Genomic DNA, 20,875 nt, shown 5'->3' on the forward strand with positions numbered 1-20,875 from the left:
CAAGCCCATAGTAATCCAGGGTGAGAAGCATTATGAAGTAAAGAACATCTTAAGACTCTAGATTGCATAGAGGTTGATTACAATACCTAATCCACTGGAAGGGGGTACCCTCTATCTAAAGCCACATGGGTGAAGAGTTGGGATGTAAAGGCAAATAGGTTGGTAAAGCAGTTTCACGAAAAGTTTCCTGATAAACCAAAGGGCCCTCTGTGGGGTGGGGGGAAGAAATTGTTTGTTGGTTGTTCCTAACTTCCTGTCACTTGTCTCATTTCAGGACATCATCATTGTTTGAGGGGAGGCAGTCTGTCAGCTACAGATCCATCTTGATTCAAATTCAGGGCTCCACAGCGAGGGATGGGCAAGTTGTGGGAACGGGAGAGTGTTGAAGGGAATATAGCCACAACAACATTCTTTCACCAGGGATCAAGGACTAGATACTGGCATTTGAAGGGGAGTGACTGGAATTGGCAGTAGTTGAGAAATGAGGTGGATTGACTAATCTGATTAAGGAGTCATAAAATGGGGCAAGGTGTGAGTTTTAGTATGGAAGGGGAGAAACATGGAAATTCAGATTCGGGTTTTCCCCACATCTCTAATAAATTCTCACTTTGATTGACTTTGTCTTGGAGTTTTGAATCACATGGAGAATTGAATTGGAATGCTGACAGAAGGTATGTTGGCAGTACTATCGTGTTTCCCAGAAAATAAGTCCTGATCTTACTTTCTTTTGGGCTCCAAAATAAGCACAAGGGCTTATTTGGGGGGGATGTCTTTCCCCCCACCCCATGTACTTTAAAAGTACATGGGAAGTCCACTTCTTCTACTTGCTTACGGCAGGGCAGGGGCCTCAAGTGTGCCAGTGCTACTGCTGTTAGGGATGGGTGGGTGAAGCTGCTTCACATACCCCACACCGGCTTACCTCAGGGCCTTCCAATTTGGAAGGACAATTTTTAGTCCCAGTAACTGACTCAGATTGGACCCTGACTCATATTCATGACAGTTGCAGTGATTCTATGTCATGTGATCACCTTTTGCAGGCTTCTGATAAGCAAAGTCAATAAAGAAGCCAGATTCAATTTAACAACTGCAATGATTCACTTAAACAAGTATGGCAAGAAAAGTCATAAACGGGCAAAATTCACTTTAAAATGTGTTGCTTTAAAACATAAATTTTGGGCTCTTTTATAAGCTGTATGAAATATTCAACTTAGATAATGTGTCTACTGTAATTATACACTAAGTAAATCATTATTGGCTATTTGTTTAAGACTTACCCAGCTGACTATCAAAAAGGCAGCATAATAGGATGTCATCAACATAGAGTTTCCAAACATAAAGACGAAGCATATAGCAAGTGATACCTGAGGTGACATAAAGATATTAATTAAGATTACAGAGGCATGACAAATATATAGAGTATCTATACTATAAGATTTTTAAAAACAAATAGTGTATAAAATGCTATCATATACACTATTTAAAATATTTTAAATAATATCATTTGACAAAAGATTCACAAATATAAATTACTGTTGTAAAATAATTGAGATTTTTTTCTAACTTTATATCATGATGACATTTCAGGTTTCAATTTAGAAACAAATTAACCATGTTTGTTTATTTAAACAAATAGCAACTAAACAACTCTTAAAACTGGATTGTAAGCACTTAACTGTAAGCACTTGTTGATTCAATTAGGATTAATGTTTCAATGAAGATTAATGCTCATTTTTTCTCTTCCCCCCATCATCCTCTTTTGACATTTTCAGTGACATAGAGACTACCTATATTAACAAAATCTTGCAAGCCTGAATGACCTTTATCTTCCCTTCTTGTTTTATTCCAGTGGGTAAGGGAGGAGCCTGCCTGAGTCTCTTCTGAATGCTGTTCTGATTTACAGGAATTAGAATGCTTTATACTTCTTTGATTATGTAATAATTCTTGTATATTTCTGTCAAGAACACCTCTCTTACACTTTACACTGTTCGATTAAAAAGTGAGATAACATTTTGTTATTAATAAAAGCAACTTAACATTATTTTGAAACTAATCATAAGTATAAACATTCAGAAACTGGTTTTATCAAACACTATTGTTAAAAATATTACCATATGTGCATAAAGTATCTTCTGTAGTTTGGCTGAATCAATAAATCCCAAAATATATATACCAAAAACAGAGGCTACCTGCAATTGAAAAAACACAGTACATTTTACCTAAAATAGTTTAAAGAAAGATATAAAATCTCCAAATTATTCACCTTGTGAAAATAAACTGAAAAAATGAAAAAGGAATTTTAAACAGTTTTATCATATAAACTACAAACAATAGTTTAAATTTATAATTGGAGTGTAAGTACTACAATTTAATTGACCAATTCCATAATTTACAGTACAATATTTAATTTTTGAAATACTGTAAATTTCCAACTATTTCTCCAAATTTCCACCTGTTTTCCAACAAGTGGACTCTTACGCCCAGAATTCCCAGCAATGGTCATATATTGGGAAATTTCAGGATCCAAAAGGGCTGCTTCAGAGCAATATATTTACAGACCTACATTCTTTAAGTTAGACAACTCATATTTTCATTCTGTATATCTTAATTTTCACCAGGACATGATTATTTCATCATGCAAAACAGAAAACTCTAAGATGTTTGGCATTCCACTCCATACTCTATAAATTTTATAAAAGTAGTGAAATGGAAGACCCTTTCTACAGAATAACAAGGAATGTATTTTTTTCATATCTGATATCAAGTCCATTTTATCAGGGGTGAAATTCAAAATTTTTCACTATTGGCTCTGTGGGCGTGGCTTGGTATAATAGTAATAGCAACCAGGGGGTGATTTTTTTTTACCAATTCCACCACCTCTCCTGAGCCAGCCCAGGGTAGTTGAATTTCACCCCTGCATTTTATCTATATTATGGAAGCAATACCTAACTACTAAAGATATAAAAAGAGGTATTGGCAACTATGAGGTAGGAAAAAAAATGGCTCCAGCCATCAACTGCATCCAAGAGGTTGGTAATGGTTCTATTAGCTGACAAGAGGGGGTGGAATTTCAGCCTTGACAGGATTTACACCCATACATTTAAAAATAAATTGAAAAAGATGGGCCCAATATATAAGCTCTGATTCACTCTATGCATTTATAATATTGGAACAATGAGAACAAAAAATTCTAGAAACTATATCAAATTTATGTAAAGTCATTCTTATACTACTTCATGATTAGAGTGTTGACTAAGTTTGTAGACTTTTTAAATATATTTCCATAGAATGAAGTATACCATGTAATTAAATGGAGGATTCTAAGCTTGCTCCACTACTATGATACTGTCTTGCATCAAGCAGTCAGCTACTTTTGGACTTAATTTCATAGAGGCTTTATTTTATACCAAAAATGTGAGCAAAAATTATTTTTTTTGGAGTCACCTTTTTTAAAGACTAGGGATGCTAATGGTTTTAAACCAAACAAGTAGTATTTGAACTTTGCAACTGATATGTTTACAGCAGCCTTCTATTTTTAGTAAAGATATACATTTAACGCTCAGATAATGTCACAATATTTCACTTTTGTGTATCTTTGGGAGGTGGGAATGCAACTGATGCCACCAAAATGGGCTTGAAAATGTTCTGGTCATGCTTTGAGGGAGATATATCCTGAAAAATCTATTGATCCAGAGGGAATTCTTAGAAAAGACAGATGAGACAAACGTATGTTTATCTGTGGTAATCTTTTCTCAAATTGTCATTTAGACTTTTTTCTTTTCAGAAGGAGCCTATATAACGAAAGTACAGATAAATGAAAACCTAACAGCTCAAAATCATATCTCAATTCAACAACCACTACCACAACCTAAACCACAAATAATCACCAAACTGCAACCACAACCACAAATAACCACCAACCCAGCAAATAATTCCAACCCAACAAATAATCTCACCTTACTCATCAAAGACATCATTGAACGTGAACAAAAACATCCAAATGCTATTCTATTTGGTCTTGATGACACTAACGAATCAGATGATATTACTAAGGTTCAAACATCCGAAGCAATACATTAAACATCTTCCCTAAAGACATCATTGAAATTTCCAGGGATGGCCCTGAGTACAAGTACAATGACGGCTTGGTGGCCTCACGATTTTGTAGAGTCGTTTGCAAAAATGAATCCAGCAAATGTATATTCATTCATATAATAAACTCCATCGCTAAAACCAACCTCAACCATAACAAACTTTCCTCATGACCCAACTTGTCCATACTGCAAAGAATCTGCTCCCGTGAACTCTGCACAGAACTCAAAAGACATCAAGACAATGAAGAGAATGACTACAGAGCTGACTGTATTGACTACAGAGCTGACTGTATTAAAAGAAAGTTCTGAAACCCTCATACTAACATCCATCACCCAATCACCCCAAACTAGGCATACAGGCCTCTAACTTCATCAATACCAACTCCTAATTATCTTAAATGCAAGCTACTTAACACAAGAAGTCTCGTAAATAAAATACCTGAATTCCTCCTTTTACTAAATACAACTAAATTCGACATTATATTTTTCTATGAAACATGGCTGAATGCATCCATCCCTGACTCCATTACCACAGTAAGAAATGATTATGTTTACCGATCCAATCGTGAAATCCATAGAGGGGGGGATATTGCTATCTTCTGCAAAAAGTCCCTACATCTAAAAAATATTCAAGTTAACCAGGAGCTTGCTCTTCCTGAGACCATCCCCTGTGAGCTGTCCTTAAACATCACATTTCGCTTCTTGCTATGTTACAGAGCCCCGATTTGACATCGTATATGCGAACAAGTTAATTTCACTACTAACGTGGAAAATCTCCTGCCCACACACTCTTATCTTTCTTGGTGACCTCAATCTACCTCTTATTAATTGGACACAAAATGAATGTACAACTGAACCCATACATGCAATCTTGTACAATGCTGTAACTAACCTGGGACTTGAACAACTAGTAACAAACAACACTAGACTCAACAACTGCCTCGATCTCATCTTCAGCAACAGTTTGAACTCAATTTATGGACTACAAATAAAATAACACTTTTTCAACAGTGAATACAGTATGATTGACTTTTGTCTCAACGTAAGTCCTTACGAAAATCATCACAATATCGGGATCCCCAATTATAACTTTAAAAAAGCCAACTATGATCTCATAGACATTGACCTCTCATCTCTTGATTGGCAAATCCTATTCACTGGCTGCAGTACTTCCAAAAACTATTACAACATTGTTTTAGTTGAAGTCAAAAGAGTCATCCAACTATATGTATCACTAATAACTCCCAAAACTAGAAAAAACAAATTACCGATAACCATAAGGAGACTCCAATCCCCCCCCCAAATCCCTTTGGCGGAAAAACAAAACTGTCTTTGTAGCCAACTTTAAAAGCCGCTACAAAAACTTATGCCACCGATAAAGACTGAATGCACCAATTATCACATCAAACAAGAGGAAAACCTTCTGTGCACGAAATCTACCTGTGCCTTCTACACCTTTGAAAACAACAAACTTAAAAACATGAGATCCATCCCATCCCTAAACGGACCTAACGGTTAAGACAGTAACGATGAAACCATTAAAGCCAACCTCTTTAACACATTCTTCTGCTCAGTCTTTGTAAACAGCAATGGCTCATGCCCAATGGTCTAATACATATTGATTTTACAGGAGATAACATCGAACAAGCACTACGCAGTCTAAAACCATCTCTGTTTATTGGACCTGATGGACTATGTGCCTATTTCTTAAAAAAAGCTTTCCACTGCTATAGCAGAACCTCTAAGCATAATCTTTGCAAAATCTTTCAGGACCAGAAAGATTTTCCTTACCCAACCTATGATCACTAGCCCTGGTCATCCCCATCTTCAAAAAGGGAGACCCCAGACTTGTTGAAAATTACAGACCAATCTCTTTATGTTACGTCACCTGCAAAGTTACTGAATCAATTATTAACCAAACCATTACCCTCCAATTAGAGACAAGCAACATATGGACTACACAACTTGATCAGGGCAAAGCAATAGATGCAATTTACGTAGACTTCTGTAAAGCTTTTGATTCAGTGGTACATGACAAATTACTCTTAAAACTAAAATCTTATGGTATCTCTGGATACCTGCATAACTGGATAGATACATTCCTGTCAAACAGACAACAAATGATCAAAATTGGGAGTGTCCTATCAAATCCTGTACCTGTCAACAGTGGTGTCCCCCAAGGCAGTGTTCTAGGACCAACTCTCTTCATACTCTACATAAATGACCTTTGTGATCATATTAAAAGCAACTGTGTTCTTTTTGCTGATGATGTAAAACTTTTCAACACCATCGAGAATACTACTACCCTTCAAAAAGACCTTGACTATGTGTCAGAATGGTCAAACAAATGGCAATTTCAAATCTCAACAGACAAATGCTCTGTCTTTCATATTGGCAAAAACAAATCACAAAATAAAATACAAGCTGAATGGACATGACCTTGTAAATGACCCCCACTCGTCAAGGACCTTGGAGTACTCATCTCTAATGATCTAAGTGCTAGCGCTCACTGTAACAACATAGCCAAAGAGACATTAAGAGCTGTTAACCTAATCCTGTGTAGCTTTTTCTCTGGTAATATTGTATTACTAACTAGAGCATTCAAAATATTTGTTAGACCAATTCTCTAATAGAACCAGGGGTGGGATTTTACCAGTTCGTACCTATTTGCTAGAACTGGTTGTTAACATTCTAAGCAGTTTGGAGAACCGGTTGTTAGAAGAAATTACTGCCCTAATCCTGTAAGGAAGGCAGGAAGGAAACATTCTAGTGTTGCTTACAGAAACTGCCTCTCTGTTAACCCTTATTACATTCTTGGCAGGACTAGACTTCCTGTCTCAGGAATTTCTCTGGAGTTTTTTTTCTCCTCCTTTGCTGGTACTGTGCTTGTGTGGAGTGACCATTTAAAGTTACAATGGCACTGAAAAAAGTGACTTATGACCATTTTTCACACTTACGACTGTTGCAGCATCCCCAGAGTCATGAGAGGCCAGGAGATGCGTGCCTCGATGTGAGTGATATTGAGTTGGCCACACCCAGCCGATAACATGACCACCAAGCCACGCCCACCACCTAAGCCACGCCCACAGAACTGGTTGTTAAAAATTTGAATCCCACCCCTGAATAGAACTTATCTGTCTGGAATCCACATTGCATATCAGACATTAACACAATCAAGAGAATCTAGAACTATTTCATAAGAGTCCTCCACTCCTCTACTCGTAACAAAATACCTTATGCCACCAGACTTGAAATTTTAGGCTTAGACAACTTAGAACTACAGCGAGTTTGGTCCTAAGAGTAGTACATAAAATTATCCATTGCAATGTCCTACTCGTCAATGACTACTTCAACTTCAACCACAACAATACACAAGTACATAATAGATACAAACTCAAGGTAAACCGCACCAAACTCAATTGCAGGAAATACGACTTCAGCAACAGAGTGGTCAATGCCTGGAATACTCTGACTCTGGTTTCTTCCCAAAACCTCAAAAACTTTAACCTTAGACTGTCTACTGTTGACCTCACCCCATTCCTAAGAGGTCTTTAAGGGGTATGCTAAGTGCACCAACGTGCCTACAATCCCTGTCCTAATATTCCCCTTTTATTCTTATCCATTTCATGTATTAATAATCATGTTTATACTTATAACTGTTATCTCATACATGCTTAATAAATAAATAAAAAAATAAAATTAATGTTTTCAATATCAATTCTACATGAATAAGAATATGGAAACCTTGTAAGCTTCTGATAATTTTGACCTTGCTATGGCACATTTGTGATCAAATCAGAAATTATTATTGTTCTTAGGTGTTAAATGTATAATATGTATTCTATTCTTCTCTCAACAGTTATTTGAGACAACAAATATACCTAAATATAAAATAAAGGTAAAGGCGGTGCTCACCACTGTTTCTTAGTCAAGGAAGCCAGTGTGGGGCCATGGAAGACATTTCCATGGTCATGTGGCCAACATGACTATATGCCAAGGCGCATGGAATACTGTTACCTTACCACTAAAGTGATATCTATATCTACACACATTTACATGCTTTTGATCTGCTAGATGGGCAGGAGATGGGGTAAGTAATGGGAGCTATTGTGAGCACCAGGTCTGAAATCAATATTCCAGCTGAAAGCTCAGTGGCTTTTACTGCTGAACCATTGCACACTGCTGAACCATTGTACACTGCTGAACCATTGCACACTGAAAAGTGGGTATACAAAATACTAATAATATTTATTGACATTATCTTACCTGGGTTAAAAGAACAAACTGAGCAAACTGCCATGGAAGCATGAATAGAACATTAGAAACAGATAATGCAATCAAGCTTCTTCTATTAACATTCTGCGTCCTTATGGAAAAGAATAAGAGATCGATTAAGATTAACAATAATGGCTCTGTAATGTATCCAAATGACAATAGTGAATAAATCTTTTTCAACAGACTTAAACTCTGGTTAAATTTCAAAACAATTAATAGAAAAATTCATAAAATAGTTATCTAATACCGTAAAATTAAACAGAAAAAAAGAACCTTCTACACACACCCTTTATTTATGTATAATATAATTAATAATTACATAATAATTGGATGAAAATTCCTAATCCAGTCTAAACAGATGGCTGACTGCAACAAACCATAATCACTATAAAAACTTTGGGTCAACATAGATTTATTTTAAAATCCCATGACTTTTTAAAACATGTTTCTTTTAATGTTAGTCTGATTTTCATATTCCCACTTTCTCTTATTAGTTTTCCTTATCAGGAGTAAAAGTAATTTTTGACACAAATTCTTATTACGTTTAGATGTACACAGGATCATCCTAATCATTCCTCATTTTAAGAAAAACATACAGAAAACTTGGTATTTATTCACATGTAAACTTGTTTTCTCTCAATAAAAGGAATAGGTTTTCTATGGACAAATTACAAATGAGGTTTCTAGTCTTTCCCAATCTGGTGCAGGGGTGGGATGCTACCGGTTCGGCCTGGTTTTATAAAACCTGTAGCTGCAAAGAGCAGCTGACACCAAACTGGTTCAGTGTTTGGCCCACCTGCCTGCCCCGGCTCTAGGCTGTCCTTTATTCCCTGCTTTTCCCTCCTCCGCTGCTTTGCGCGGCCTAATGCGGTTGAAAAAGCAGTAAACGAGGATTTTCAAACGCTGTGCACCAGAGTGCAGCACTTGTCAGCTGTCTGAACTGGCAAATCGCTCCACTGGCTGGCCACTCCCCTCCCCACCCACTCACTCCTTAGCTAGCATGCGAGCCATTCAACTTGCCTGGTTTGGTAAGTTGCTATATTTCCTTTTTTTCTCCCGACCATTAGCTGTTCTGCTCTGCCAGGATAATTTAGATTAGCTAGAAAGCAGGAAATCTTTGGATTTCCTGCTTTCTATGTAATCTAAAAGCAGAGCCGAACCTTCCTTAGGATTGAAGCTTTTCAGTGCAGACTAAACTAGCCGATTGCAGATAGATAGATCTCTAAGTTAATCTGTGATTCTGTAAGCAATTCAATCTGCCTGCCTCTTTGGGGTAAAAGATGCTCTTTTTTATATAAAAAAAATCAGTATTTACATACATGGTGTGTTGTGAATAAATTTTGTGAGTTTGGTTGCAAATAAATTTTATGTGACAGACTGAGGTAGCCAATTGCAGATAGATAGATCTCTAAGTGAATCTGTGATTCTGTGAGCAACTCAATCTGCCTGCCTGCTTTGGGGTAAAATTTGCTCTGTCTTTTGATAAAAAAATTCAATATTTACATACATGGTGTGTTCTGAGTTAATTTTGTTAGTTTGCTTGCAAGCAAATTTTATGTGACAGACTCAGATAGCCTATTGCAGATAGATCTCTAAGTGAATCTGTGATTCTGTAAGTAATTCAGTCTGCCTGTCTGCTTTGTCTACTTTTGGGTAGAAGTTGCTTTTTTTAATAAAAAAAATCAATATTTACATAAATATTTATAATATTTACATACAAGCCATGCCCACCCAGTCACATGATCACCAAGCCAGGTCCAGTCAGCAAGCCATGCCCACCCAGTCACATGACCAACAAGTCACACCCATAAATTAGGCCACACCCACAGAACTGGTTGTTAAGAAATTTGAATCCCACCCCTGATCTGGTGGTCCCCCAACATTTTGAATTATCTCTCTTGTCCTATCATCTTTGAGGATGATGGAAGGATACTAGATTGAAGAGACTAGAAAAGACAACACATAATAATGGCTGTAATAGTAAAGGTGCTAAATATAGATTCAGAGCTTAGTCCTGCTTTTATATCTATACTACCACATGTATCTACCATAAATTAAAGCAAATTATTTACATAGCAGTAATACCATTTTGTAACTTATGAATGCATAAATCAGTATCGTGTTTGAAGATTTTGTTTCCATGTTTAAGAATGGAAATTACCTGAGAATGTATGTTAATAATAACATCTGAACCACAAGGAAGGGATAAGAAAAACTTTCACGGAGAGGAGGAGTCCACATCACACGGGTACTCTGGAAATAAGAATTCAGGTCATTTGTTACATATTCTAATGTTTGTTTTTTCCTTCATAAATCTTTGGAAAATATATTTATCTGGGTTTTGAACTGCAGTCGAGATTTTTTTTAAAAAAAAAGGCTCAAAAATTGTCCATAATGTAAGAAAATTTGTCCATAAAAGAAAAATCTATTGTAATTTTACTTTACAGTAACTATTGCAGCTATTTTTCTTCCTGGAATTTTTATTCCATTTCCCAATAAACTGAACTAGTCATTCTATTCTAAACTAGGAACATAACTTCAAAAGAAAATTAATATTAATTATAGCTAATAATGGTAATGGCAATTAACTTTATAAGTATATTGATAGTAAGCATATTAGCTTTGAATAACAACAATAGCATAAATTAGAATCCCAGATTCAATGTTGTACATAATTTGATGTTAAATAATCATATTTGCAGATTTCTTTACCAGTAAATGGTATTTTAAAGGTTTTTTAGTTAAATTTCTAATTATATAGCCAATTTAATCCAATGACATTTACCAAACATACTATACTACTTCTACAAATAGTACCAACTATTGTTGAGTAGATTCATGAATAATGTTAAATATTGGCATGACCGATAAGCAACATACTAAATAAAAATATACATCTATTTTAGTTAGTGATAACTCCATTTAAGCTCCGCTAATGATAACAGTAGAATCAGATATGAGTTTTTGGAATAATTCAGCAACATTCTTTTGGGGAAAATATATGAAAAAGTCACTCATGAATACTTCTAGGAAAAAAATGCATGCAAATCTAAAACAATAATTAATTTGATTGTTTAAAATGAAAAGAAAGAAAATTTGTAGAAAATTCAAGGATGAAAGGAGTCCTGAATATGAGGCAGACTGTTGAGGTAATTCCCCGTTAGGAGAATGAGCGCATACAGGGAGATGTATTTGAGAGTAGTGTTTGAATAATACACACACAGCACACAGATACACTGTACAGTAAATGTAGGTTTTTACTTCCAGAAAGGTTTAAAGCAAAGTTCAAAATAAGCAGTCCAAAATCATTCACAGGTAAATCAGTCAGTTTTTCAATCCAGGGATAATCCAAATATCAAAATCCAGTGTCAAAAAACAATTCAGTAACAGATTTACATTAAATCCAGAAATATCAGCCAATTAGGAAAAATGGCAATATTTTCCAACAGAAGGAAACAGAGACACACTCACACTCTCTTCTGAGACTCAGACTAAAACTAAACAACCCGGGTTTTTGGCTCCATCTTATGGCTGTTTGAGAAACCACACCTAATTACACTTTTAGCAATCCCTTAGAGACAGTATTAAAATGTTTATCCTGGTTTATATATTTCTAACCCAAATACCTGTTAGGTGACTTATATTCCTAACACAGACTATTATTTTTTAAACTATCAATAGTAAATATTAAGGAAAGAATCAGAATAGAGCTGGAAGGGATCTTGGAGGTCTTCTAGTTCAGCCCCCTGCTCAAGCAAGAGATCCTATACCAATGATGGTATTTCCGTCCTTGCATGCCAAAAGTGTGTATGTGCACACCAGCACCCATAAGGCAATGCACGCAGGGGCCCCCACACCCCCTTCGCATGCATGGGTGACCCCCAATGCACAGCACGCATCTCCTGCATGTGCCCCACCTATGCATATGCGCATCAGCTACGCGATGATCAGCTGGCAGGCAGCCGGTGCACGCCTGCGCAGTGGACCTGCTCTGGGGTGACACCTTGTGTGTCGGCAGAGATGGCTCTGCGTGCCACTTCTGCATGCATGCCATAGATTCGCCATCACAGTCCTATATCATTTCAGACAAGTGACTGTCCGGTCTCTTCTTTAAAACCTCCAGTACAACATATGAAGGCAAGCTTGTTCCATAGGTTGACTGTTCTCACTGTCAGAAATTTTTTTCTTATTTCTAGGTTGAATTTCTCCTTGATCAGTTTCCATTCATTATTCCTTGTCCTGGCTTCTGGTGCTTTGAAAAATAAATTGATCCCCTCTTCTTTGCGGCAGCCCCCCAAATTCTGGAATATTACTATCATGTGCCCCCTAGTCCTCCTTTTCTGTAGACCAGTCAAACCCAAATCCTCCAACCGTTCTTCATATGGTTTAGCCTCCAGGCCTTTAATCATCAATTATTTGTTCTTCTTTCCACTTTTTCCAAAGTGTCAACCCTCCTTTTTAATATGGTGATCAAAACTGGATGCAGTATTCCAGATGTGGTCTAACCAAGGCTTTATAAAGTTGTACTAATACTGATTTTGATTCTATGTCTGTTTATACAACCAAGGACTCTATTTACTTTTTTGGCTGCTGCTACACGCTGCTGACATGTTTAAGTGATCATCCACTAAGACTCAAAGGTCCCTCTAACAGTTTTTCCTGTCCAGTGTAAAACTTTGGTTTGCTCCACATTAAATTTCATTTTGTTGGATAGGGCCCATTGTTCAAGTCTGTCAAGATCTTTTTGGATCCTGAGCTTGTATTCTGGCTATTCCTGCCAGTTTATTGTTATCTGCAAATTTGATGAATTCTCCTTCTATTCCCTCATCTAAGTCATTTATAAAGATATTGAAGAGTACTGGACCTAAGATGGAACCTTGTGGCATCCCACTGCTTATTTTCCTCCATGTGGATGTGGTACCATTAAGAACTACTCGTTGAGTATGGTTTGTCAGCCATTGTCAGCCATTACAAATCCATCTGGTGGTGATGCTGCCTATCCCACGTATTTCTAGCTTACGAAGTAGTAGGTTGTGATCTACTTTGTCAAATGCGTTGCTGAAATTTAAATGTAGTACATCCCCAGCATTTTGCTGGTCTATGAATTTAGTCACTTTGTCAAAGAATGAAATAAGATTGGTTTGGCATGATGTATTTTTAACAAAACCTACTAGTTACAACCTTATTTGTTTCTAGATATTCACAGATCTATTTTTTAATTATTTTTTCCAGTATCTCCCCAGGTATTGATATTAGGCTGACTGGTCTGTAGTTTCCTGGGTCTGGTTCCCCCCCACCTTTTTTTTGAAGTTGGGAACCACATCAGCTCTTTTCCAGTCCTCTGGTAGTTCCCCGGTGCCCCAAATTTTTTAAAGATACGATGCAATGATTCTGATGTAACATCTACCAGCTCTTTCAGAACTCTGGAATGTAATTATCAGGTCCTAGTGATTTATATTCATTAAGGTCAGACAGATGTTCTCTTACCATTTTCTTGCTTATTTTATTTTTTATTTCTAGTTTGTCTTTACATTTTGGTAGGTTGGGAAAGTTTCCTTTTGTGTGAAGACTGACGAAAAGAAAGAGTTAAGCAGCTCTTCTTTCTCTCTACTGCCTATTACTTCCTTGCTATCTTCTGTCTTTAGTGGACCAACTGTTTCTTGCCTTTTTGTTATTTTAATGTTGAAAGAAACTTTTTTATTATTATATTTGACTTTTGTTGCAAATCTTTGTTCATTCTGAACCTTTGTTTTCCTGACTTCACCTCTGCAGATTCGGGCTATCTGCTGATACTCTGCCTTAGTTATGTGTACCTCTTTCCATTTTTTGTATTTATCCTTTTTGCCTTTCAGTTTATCAAAGAGATCTTTATGCAACCATGCTGGTTTCTTCTTGGATTTCTGGTTTTTCTTTTTGAGTGGTATTGTGTTGGACCGGGCTTTTATGATCATATTTTTCAGAGTTTCCCAAGATTCTTGAGTTGTTTTCCTTTTTATCCATGAAATTTTGCTTAGGGTTTCTCTGAGTTTGTTATAATTAGCTCTTCTAAAGTTTAAGATGCTGGTTAAATAATATTCTATTGCTTGTATTTGCATTATATTGAATTCCAGTATGATGTGGTCACACTCGCCCAAGGTTCCAGCAATTTTAACTCCTTCTATCACTTCCTCTCTATTAATAAGAATTAGGTCCAATTTTTCCTCTAGTTTCCTCCTTTACCTTTTGGATGACAAAGTTGTCCGCTAAGTTGGTTAAGAATCTGTTTGATCTCCCACTTGCCTCAGAGTTTGTCTCCCAGTTGATATCAGGGTAAAGTCTCCTATTATTATTATTGTGTATGTTTTTACATACATTTGTTAATTGATTAGCAACCGAAGGGGACAGGGAGAAAAGGGATAAACTTTCAAGTCAGGGAGTAGAGGGTTAAGATCAAAGCCTCTCCTAGAAAATAGAAATGAGGAAGGGGAGGAGGCAGATGATCCAGATGTGCCACACAGGCTGTGGGAAAGCTTGGATTTGGTGGGCTGGTCAGTTGCGGGAGGCTCATCTTCACACAGGGGCATTGGTAGCAGATGGAGGCAGAGGCACAGGGTGGAAAGTAGGTGACCCTGATGTGCTGTGTGGGCCGCAGGCAAGTTGAGAGCCACAAAGACAAACCTCCAATGACCAGCTGCCCCACTGACTCTTGGCTTTCCTGCAGCCCATGTAGCACATCCGGATCACCTGCCTTCCTCCCACACCTCTACCTCCATCTGCTGCCAGTGCCACTGCATGTAGAAAAGCCTCCCATGGATGGCCAGTGCTCTGATCCAACTTTTGGCTTTCCCACAGCCCATATGGCATTTCCAGACCACATGCCTCGCCCCCACCTCTGCTTCAGCCTGCTGCTTTGTCATGTAATCAACTCACCTGCATTGCACAAGCTACAGCTGCTGTTGGACATTGTTGGCCTGCGTGCAGTCACTGCCTCCTGTGCTGGCCACGCTCACCCCTTTCACTAAGACTTATTTTGGATTAGCACTTATATTAGGTGCACTTAAAAATCAAGCTAGGGCTTATTTTCGGGATAGGAGGAACACATATTGATATATCACATCTATATCAAGTAAGAGTTCTATCTGCACTGCAATCAATGTTCAGATTGATTGCAGTACAAATAGAACCCTTACTTACAGATTGTTGGTCCTTCAAAGCCTATCTAGTCTACATAAATTTAGGATTAGAAGTGATTATTTTTTGTGAGGGGTGAGGGATAATTATTTTTCCTTGTTTTGATTTAAGGCCAATTCTAGCATTATATTATCTACTTTGGAACATGCGAGAATTAGCTTTAGCAACCTGCAGAAAGCAAAACTATGTAAAATGTTAGAAAATAGTTAAGTCTCATAACAGAATTAATGGAAATATGATGGCAAGTGAAGCTGCTCTTACAGAGTAAGAAGTTATTATGTTACTGAATATCCTCAAAACCTATATAATTAAGCTAACTATATTTATGAAAAAAGGATATTTGGTAGAATGATGAAATGAATAAGGCTTTAGAAGAAAAAATGTAAACAATAGGATTATTGCTACAAAAATAGGTTGATGAAAATGAGAATAGGGAAAGAAGAAATAATTCAAAACAAAGTGAGGCAGAAAAGATGTGGAGTCATTTTATTGAAAATAAAATATTTTAGAAATTAGTGAAAAGGTCTAAATAAGGAGCCATGAGGGTGAATGGAATTAAACATAAGAGTGATTAAATAACATAGTCTATGCTGAACGACTGGTCATTTATTGGTTGTTCAAACTTATAACAGTTCCCCAAAAGCAATGTATAATTTACAACTCCATTTCAAAGTTATGACATGCAGTATCCCCATGGTCATTCACCCTTATGACCAACTGCATGAATACTCTAGTGGCTCCAGCTCTCTCTCATCCATTCTGCTCTGCCAGGTCCCTGCAGGCCTTGGGTCTACTTCTTCTGCATCCATCATCCACTACACATTTGCCATTTGAAGAATTCCAGAGCTCATGTTGTGGAAGGAATACAGGCTACATATCTCTGGGCTGTGTGGTCGCCTCCTTGAAACAGCTTGCACACAATGCCTTGTAGTCACAATGAAGTAGTGGCTGTTTCTGGCTAGGCAGTCATAAAGTTCAGAGATGAACAGCTCCATTTTGCTTCTTTAATGCAGTCTACACAATGCTGCAAAAAGCTCCAGAGTTTTCTGCAGCACAATGCAGACCACATTAGGGAAGCAGAACAGAGTGGTTTTCCCTGGGGCATGCAATGGGCTCCTGAAACTGGCTGCCATTTTCAAGGTAGGACCAACGCCTCTTCTCCACTGAGCCGAAGGGAGAATCCAGGATGGGATATATCAAAGCTGGCTGTTGACTGTTCTATGGGTGGTAACTGGACTGGTTGGAGGCCCCCACCTCTATATGAACGTCCTGCAGGATTCGCCTTCCAAAGGATACCCCTGCTGACGCAATGGAATCAATCCTATAATGTCTTATGAATGGGGTCACAGAGGACCATGTTGCTGCTCGACAAATGTCTACAACTGATACCTGCGTTGCCCAGGCTGCAGAGGTCGCCGCACTCTTGGTTGAGTGAGCGGTGATTCTCCTGGGCACAGGAAGAGCCTGTAACTCATAGGCTTTAGCAATACAGGCTCTGAGCCAACGACCCATGGTAGGGGTCACCCTGCGGCCCAAAGTTGATGGCTGAAAGGAAATGAACAGGGCTTCAGTCTTCCTAAAGGAAGAGGTTTGTTTGACGTAAACACGGAAGACCCTCCTAACATCCATGGTGTGCTATTTTCTTTCCAGTGCATGAGTAGGCTGTGGACAGAAGTCAGGCAAAATCAACTCCTGTGAACAATGAAATAAGGAACTCACCTTGGGCACAAAGGTAGGGTCTAACTGCAGAACCACCCTATCCGTATGAAAAATGCAAAGGTCCTTTTTGATGGATAAGGCTGCCAACTCTGAGGTACCTGGCCAATGTAATGGCCACTACGAATGACACCTTGCACGTGAGTAGATATAGGTTGGCTTCATGTAAAGCTCAAAGGGGGAAGCAGTCAGTGCCTGCAGGACCCTAGGCAAATCCCAGGTGGGGTAATGGTGGACCACCGGTGGCTTCAAATTCGTGGCTCCCCGAAGGAAGGCTCTCACCCTGGGGTGTTGGGCAAGAGTGGTTGAGTCCTTGAATGAAAGCACCGAGGCTAAAGTGGCCACCTGCCTCTTCAAGGTATTGGGAGCAAGACTTCTGTCCAAACCATCCTGCAGGAAATTTGCAACAGAAACAGCAATGGGTTCCAATTGGTGGGTGGCACACCAACTGCAGAAAAACTTCCATGTGGAGTTGTATATCCTGGACATGGAAAGCCTTCTGTCCGCCTGCATGAACTTTCTGGAAAATGTCTCCCATTTTAGAAGCCCCTGCTCAAGAGCCAGACAGTCAACTGGAACCAAGGTGGATCTGGATGCTCGATTGGGCCCTGGTTGAGGGAGACCTCGTGCAGGGAAATTCTCCAGGGTCTGGCAACCGACAGGCCTACCAGGTTGGTGAACTATGGATGCCTGGGCCAGTAAGGTACTACCAACAAAACCTTTGCCCTCTCTATCAGTACTTTCTGATTGTCCCCAGAATCGGGAAGGGGGGAAGGCATACAATAGTCCCTGGAGCCACCTGCATTGAAGATCGTTGACCCCTTCTGCCCCCAGTGCTGGAAAATGTGCAAAGAACCTCGGGAGTTGCGAGTTCTCTGGAGATGCAAAGAGGTCCAGAATCGGATGGCCGAACAGTTCCACCATCTCCTGGAACAGAGTGGGATGCAGTTGCCATTCCGACTGGTCAACCATGGCCTTGCTCAACCAATCTGCCTGCATGTTAGAAACTCCTGAGATGTGTTTTGCTCATAGGGATAACAGGTGTCTCTCTGCCCATCTGCACAATTGAGTCAACTCCTGCATCAGGGATCTGGAACGAGTGCCCCCCTGCCGATTTATGTGGGCCTTGGCAGCCACATTGTCCATGAGAAGTACCTGTCTCCCCACCACATCCTGCCTTAAATCCTTGAGAGCTAAGCGAGAAGCCCTGAGCATTAGCCAATTTATGTTGTGGGTGAGATCCTCCCGTGACCACCTCCCCTGAGTAACCTGGACTCCTAGGTATGCTCCCCAACCATATAGACTGGTGTCGGTGGTAATGGTAATCCTCTGGGGCTCCCTGTACAAATACCCCTGATCCATGGCCCAGGATTGCTACCAATGGAGTGAGTGAAGAACTGGCATGGGTACTCGAACCCTCATCATTGAGTCACCTCTGATAGTGGAGCAGGAACCACTGCAGTATCTGGGCATGGAAGTGGGCCCACGGGACAATGCCCATGCACAATATCATCTTGCCCAGCAGTTGAGACAGCAAGATGATAGAGGCCTCTTTGGAAGACAGGATCTGTGATGTCATGGTCCTTAAGCTGTCTGTGCTCCTGGGAGAGGAAGACCTCACCTGCCAAAATTTCTATGATTGCCCCCAAATGCAAGAGGTGAGTTGATGGGACTAGGTGGCATTTGTCCAGGTTTATCGAGAACCCGAGCTCTCAAAGCACCCTTATTGTAGACATAGGATTCTCCTCCGCCTGGGGTCTGGAAGAGGATGCAATCAGGATGTCATCCAGATAGCACTGGATCCTTATGGGTAAAGACCTGAGGTATGCCGCTAAAGCCACCAGGAGCTTGGAAATTGTCCATGGGGCTGATGACAGGCTGAACAGGAGAGCTCTGTATTGAAAATGGCGGTTGACATAGCAGTCATGGATGCTCTGATGGCCCAGGCATCTGCTTGATGTGCTCTGCAAAGCGCCATCTCTTCCTTCCAGTCCTCCACCTTTAAAACATCCTCAGCATCAGGTGGGATGACTGATGAGGATGCTAGGGCCACCACTGGGTCATCTACCTTTGGCACTTCAATAATGTCTAAAGGTCTTGGTCCACATTAAATAAAGTAGATTCTGACCCAATAGGGCGAGTGTAGACCCCAGGGGATTCCCACTGTCTTTTAATCACATTCAAAAACATCTGGGGCACAGATGCAGCGTCCACCACTGATGTTTTTTCAGTGATTAGATAATCTTTCTTATCCTCTCCCTCTGGGGGAAAATCCCGGGTGACTGTGTCCTTTTTAATATGGGCCGTGCTCTTAGCCTTAACCAGCAGAGTCTTGAACAGGGCTGGCTAAAAAAGGTCCTTAAAGGAGGGGGGACCTGCTACCTCCAACTCCTTGTCCAAAAAGTTTCTCTCTGGAGGGAGGTCCATTTTGGAGACATAAGACTGGCTTCTTCCTGATGGGAATGCAGAACGATCTCTGTGGTAGATCTGCTGCTCTGCTGAAGCCTGGCCATGCCTCTGAGGAATGCCTCTGTTAACATCCAAACAAGACAGCTGGCACAGCTGGTTGACTTCTGCCTGAAATTCTTGTCTAATTGCTTGGGAGATCCAGGCTCTAATGAAAGATGACATCTCTCGCATCTGGGTTTCTTCAGGCTGCAATCCTGCCACTGTAGGCATAAAAGTGGCCTCAGGCACAGTTCTGGTTCTGCTGGAGGCTTGGCTTCCCGGTCCAGCAATCAAAAATCCTTGTGATGGCTCAGAAACATTATGAGCAGCTTCTGCTCTGATTTGAAGGTTTCCCTGCAAATCCTGAGTACTTGAGCCACCAGGAGACCAAGCAGTCAAATATTGGCTATCTGCCAATTGGTCTTGCTGTCCACCATCTTGTGGAATCAGAGGAGAGATGGCCCTGCTTTCAACCATCTTGGATTCTCTCACAGCCTTATCAAACTCTTTATCCAGGCTTTTCTATCTGCATCTGGCCTGCCTATCCTCTGCCCTAGAAGGTCTTTTAGGGGCTAGGGCCCTGGCTCTGATCCTAGCTGCTGCCTTTAATCCAGCAGACCTGGGCTTAGTTGATCCTCTTGCGTGAAAATCAAAATTGGCTAAACTGACAGGCCGGCTAGCTGTCAAACCTGTTCTAAGATTTTCTAAGAAAAAAACCTCTATCCAGGGGGTGAAGATTCTTCAACAATCTAAACAATTCAGAGCCCTTGAAGGGTGATCTAAGGGTGCTGAGACCGAGTGAAGAACTGGGGACTGTTACCGGGGGGAGGGGAAGTGTACTCTGTTCAACTCAGCCTGCAGAGCTAGGAGACTAGAGGCTACCCATCCTGGATTCTCACTTCGCTCAGTGGAAAACATGCTGTTCACTAAAAAAAGATGTTTTTAATATGTGGAAAACTGAAATAAAACTTTATTTAAAAAAAGATTTTAGATAGAGGAAAAAATGCAAGTTTATAAAGTACAAAATGTTGTAATAATGAAAATGGTGTCAAAATTAGTAGCTACAATATCAATCATGTCAGTAATGATGTCTAGTTCTATGGGCAAACTAAATTGAAAAGATGTTACTGAAGAAATGACAAGTGTAGAAGAAATTTTATCTAACAAAATAGAGA

At 39.4% G+C, this 20,875-nt stretch overlaps 1 protein-coding gene and 1 pseudogene across 1 annotated transcript in view; one reads left to right on the forward strand and one right to left on the reverse strand.

The window, feature by feature from the left end:
• The window catches only part of DPY19L1 (dpy-19 like C-mannosyltransferase 1), a 165,305-nt gene that overhangs the window by 102,705 nt on the left and 41,725 nt on the right, over positions 1–20,875 (reverse strand). Inside the window, 4 exon segments of the mRNA XM_087917167.1 lie at positions 1,275–1,361; positions 2,109–2,186; positions 8,358–8,457; positions 10,528–10,619. Of these exon segments, the coding sequence (XP_087773293.1) occupies positions 1,275–1,361; positions 2,109–2,186; positions 8,358–8,457; positions 10,528–10,619 (357 nt within the window).
• Positions 4,114–5,497, forward strand: LOC148124048 (uncharacterized; annotated as a pseudogene).

The sequence above is a fragment of the Pseudonaja textilis genome, chromosome Z, assembly GCF_049901715.1.
Source record: "Pseudonaja textilis isolate UNSWEBS1 chromosome Z, rPseTex1.2, whole genome shotgun sequence".
Lineage (NCBI taxonomy): Eukaryota > Metazoa > Chordata > Lepidosauria > Squamata > Elapidae > Pseudonaja > Pseudonaja textilis.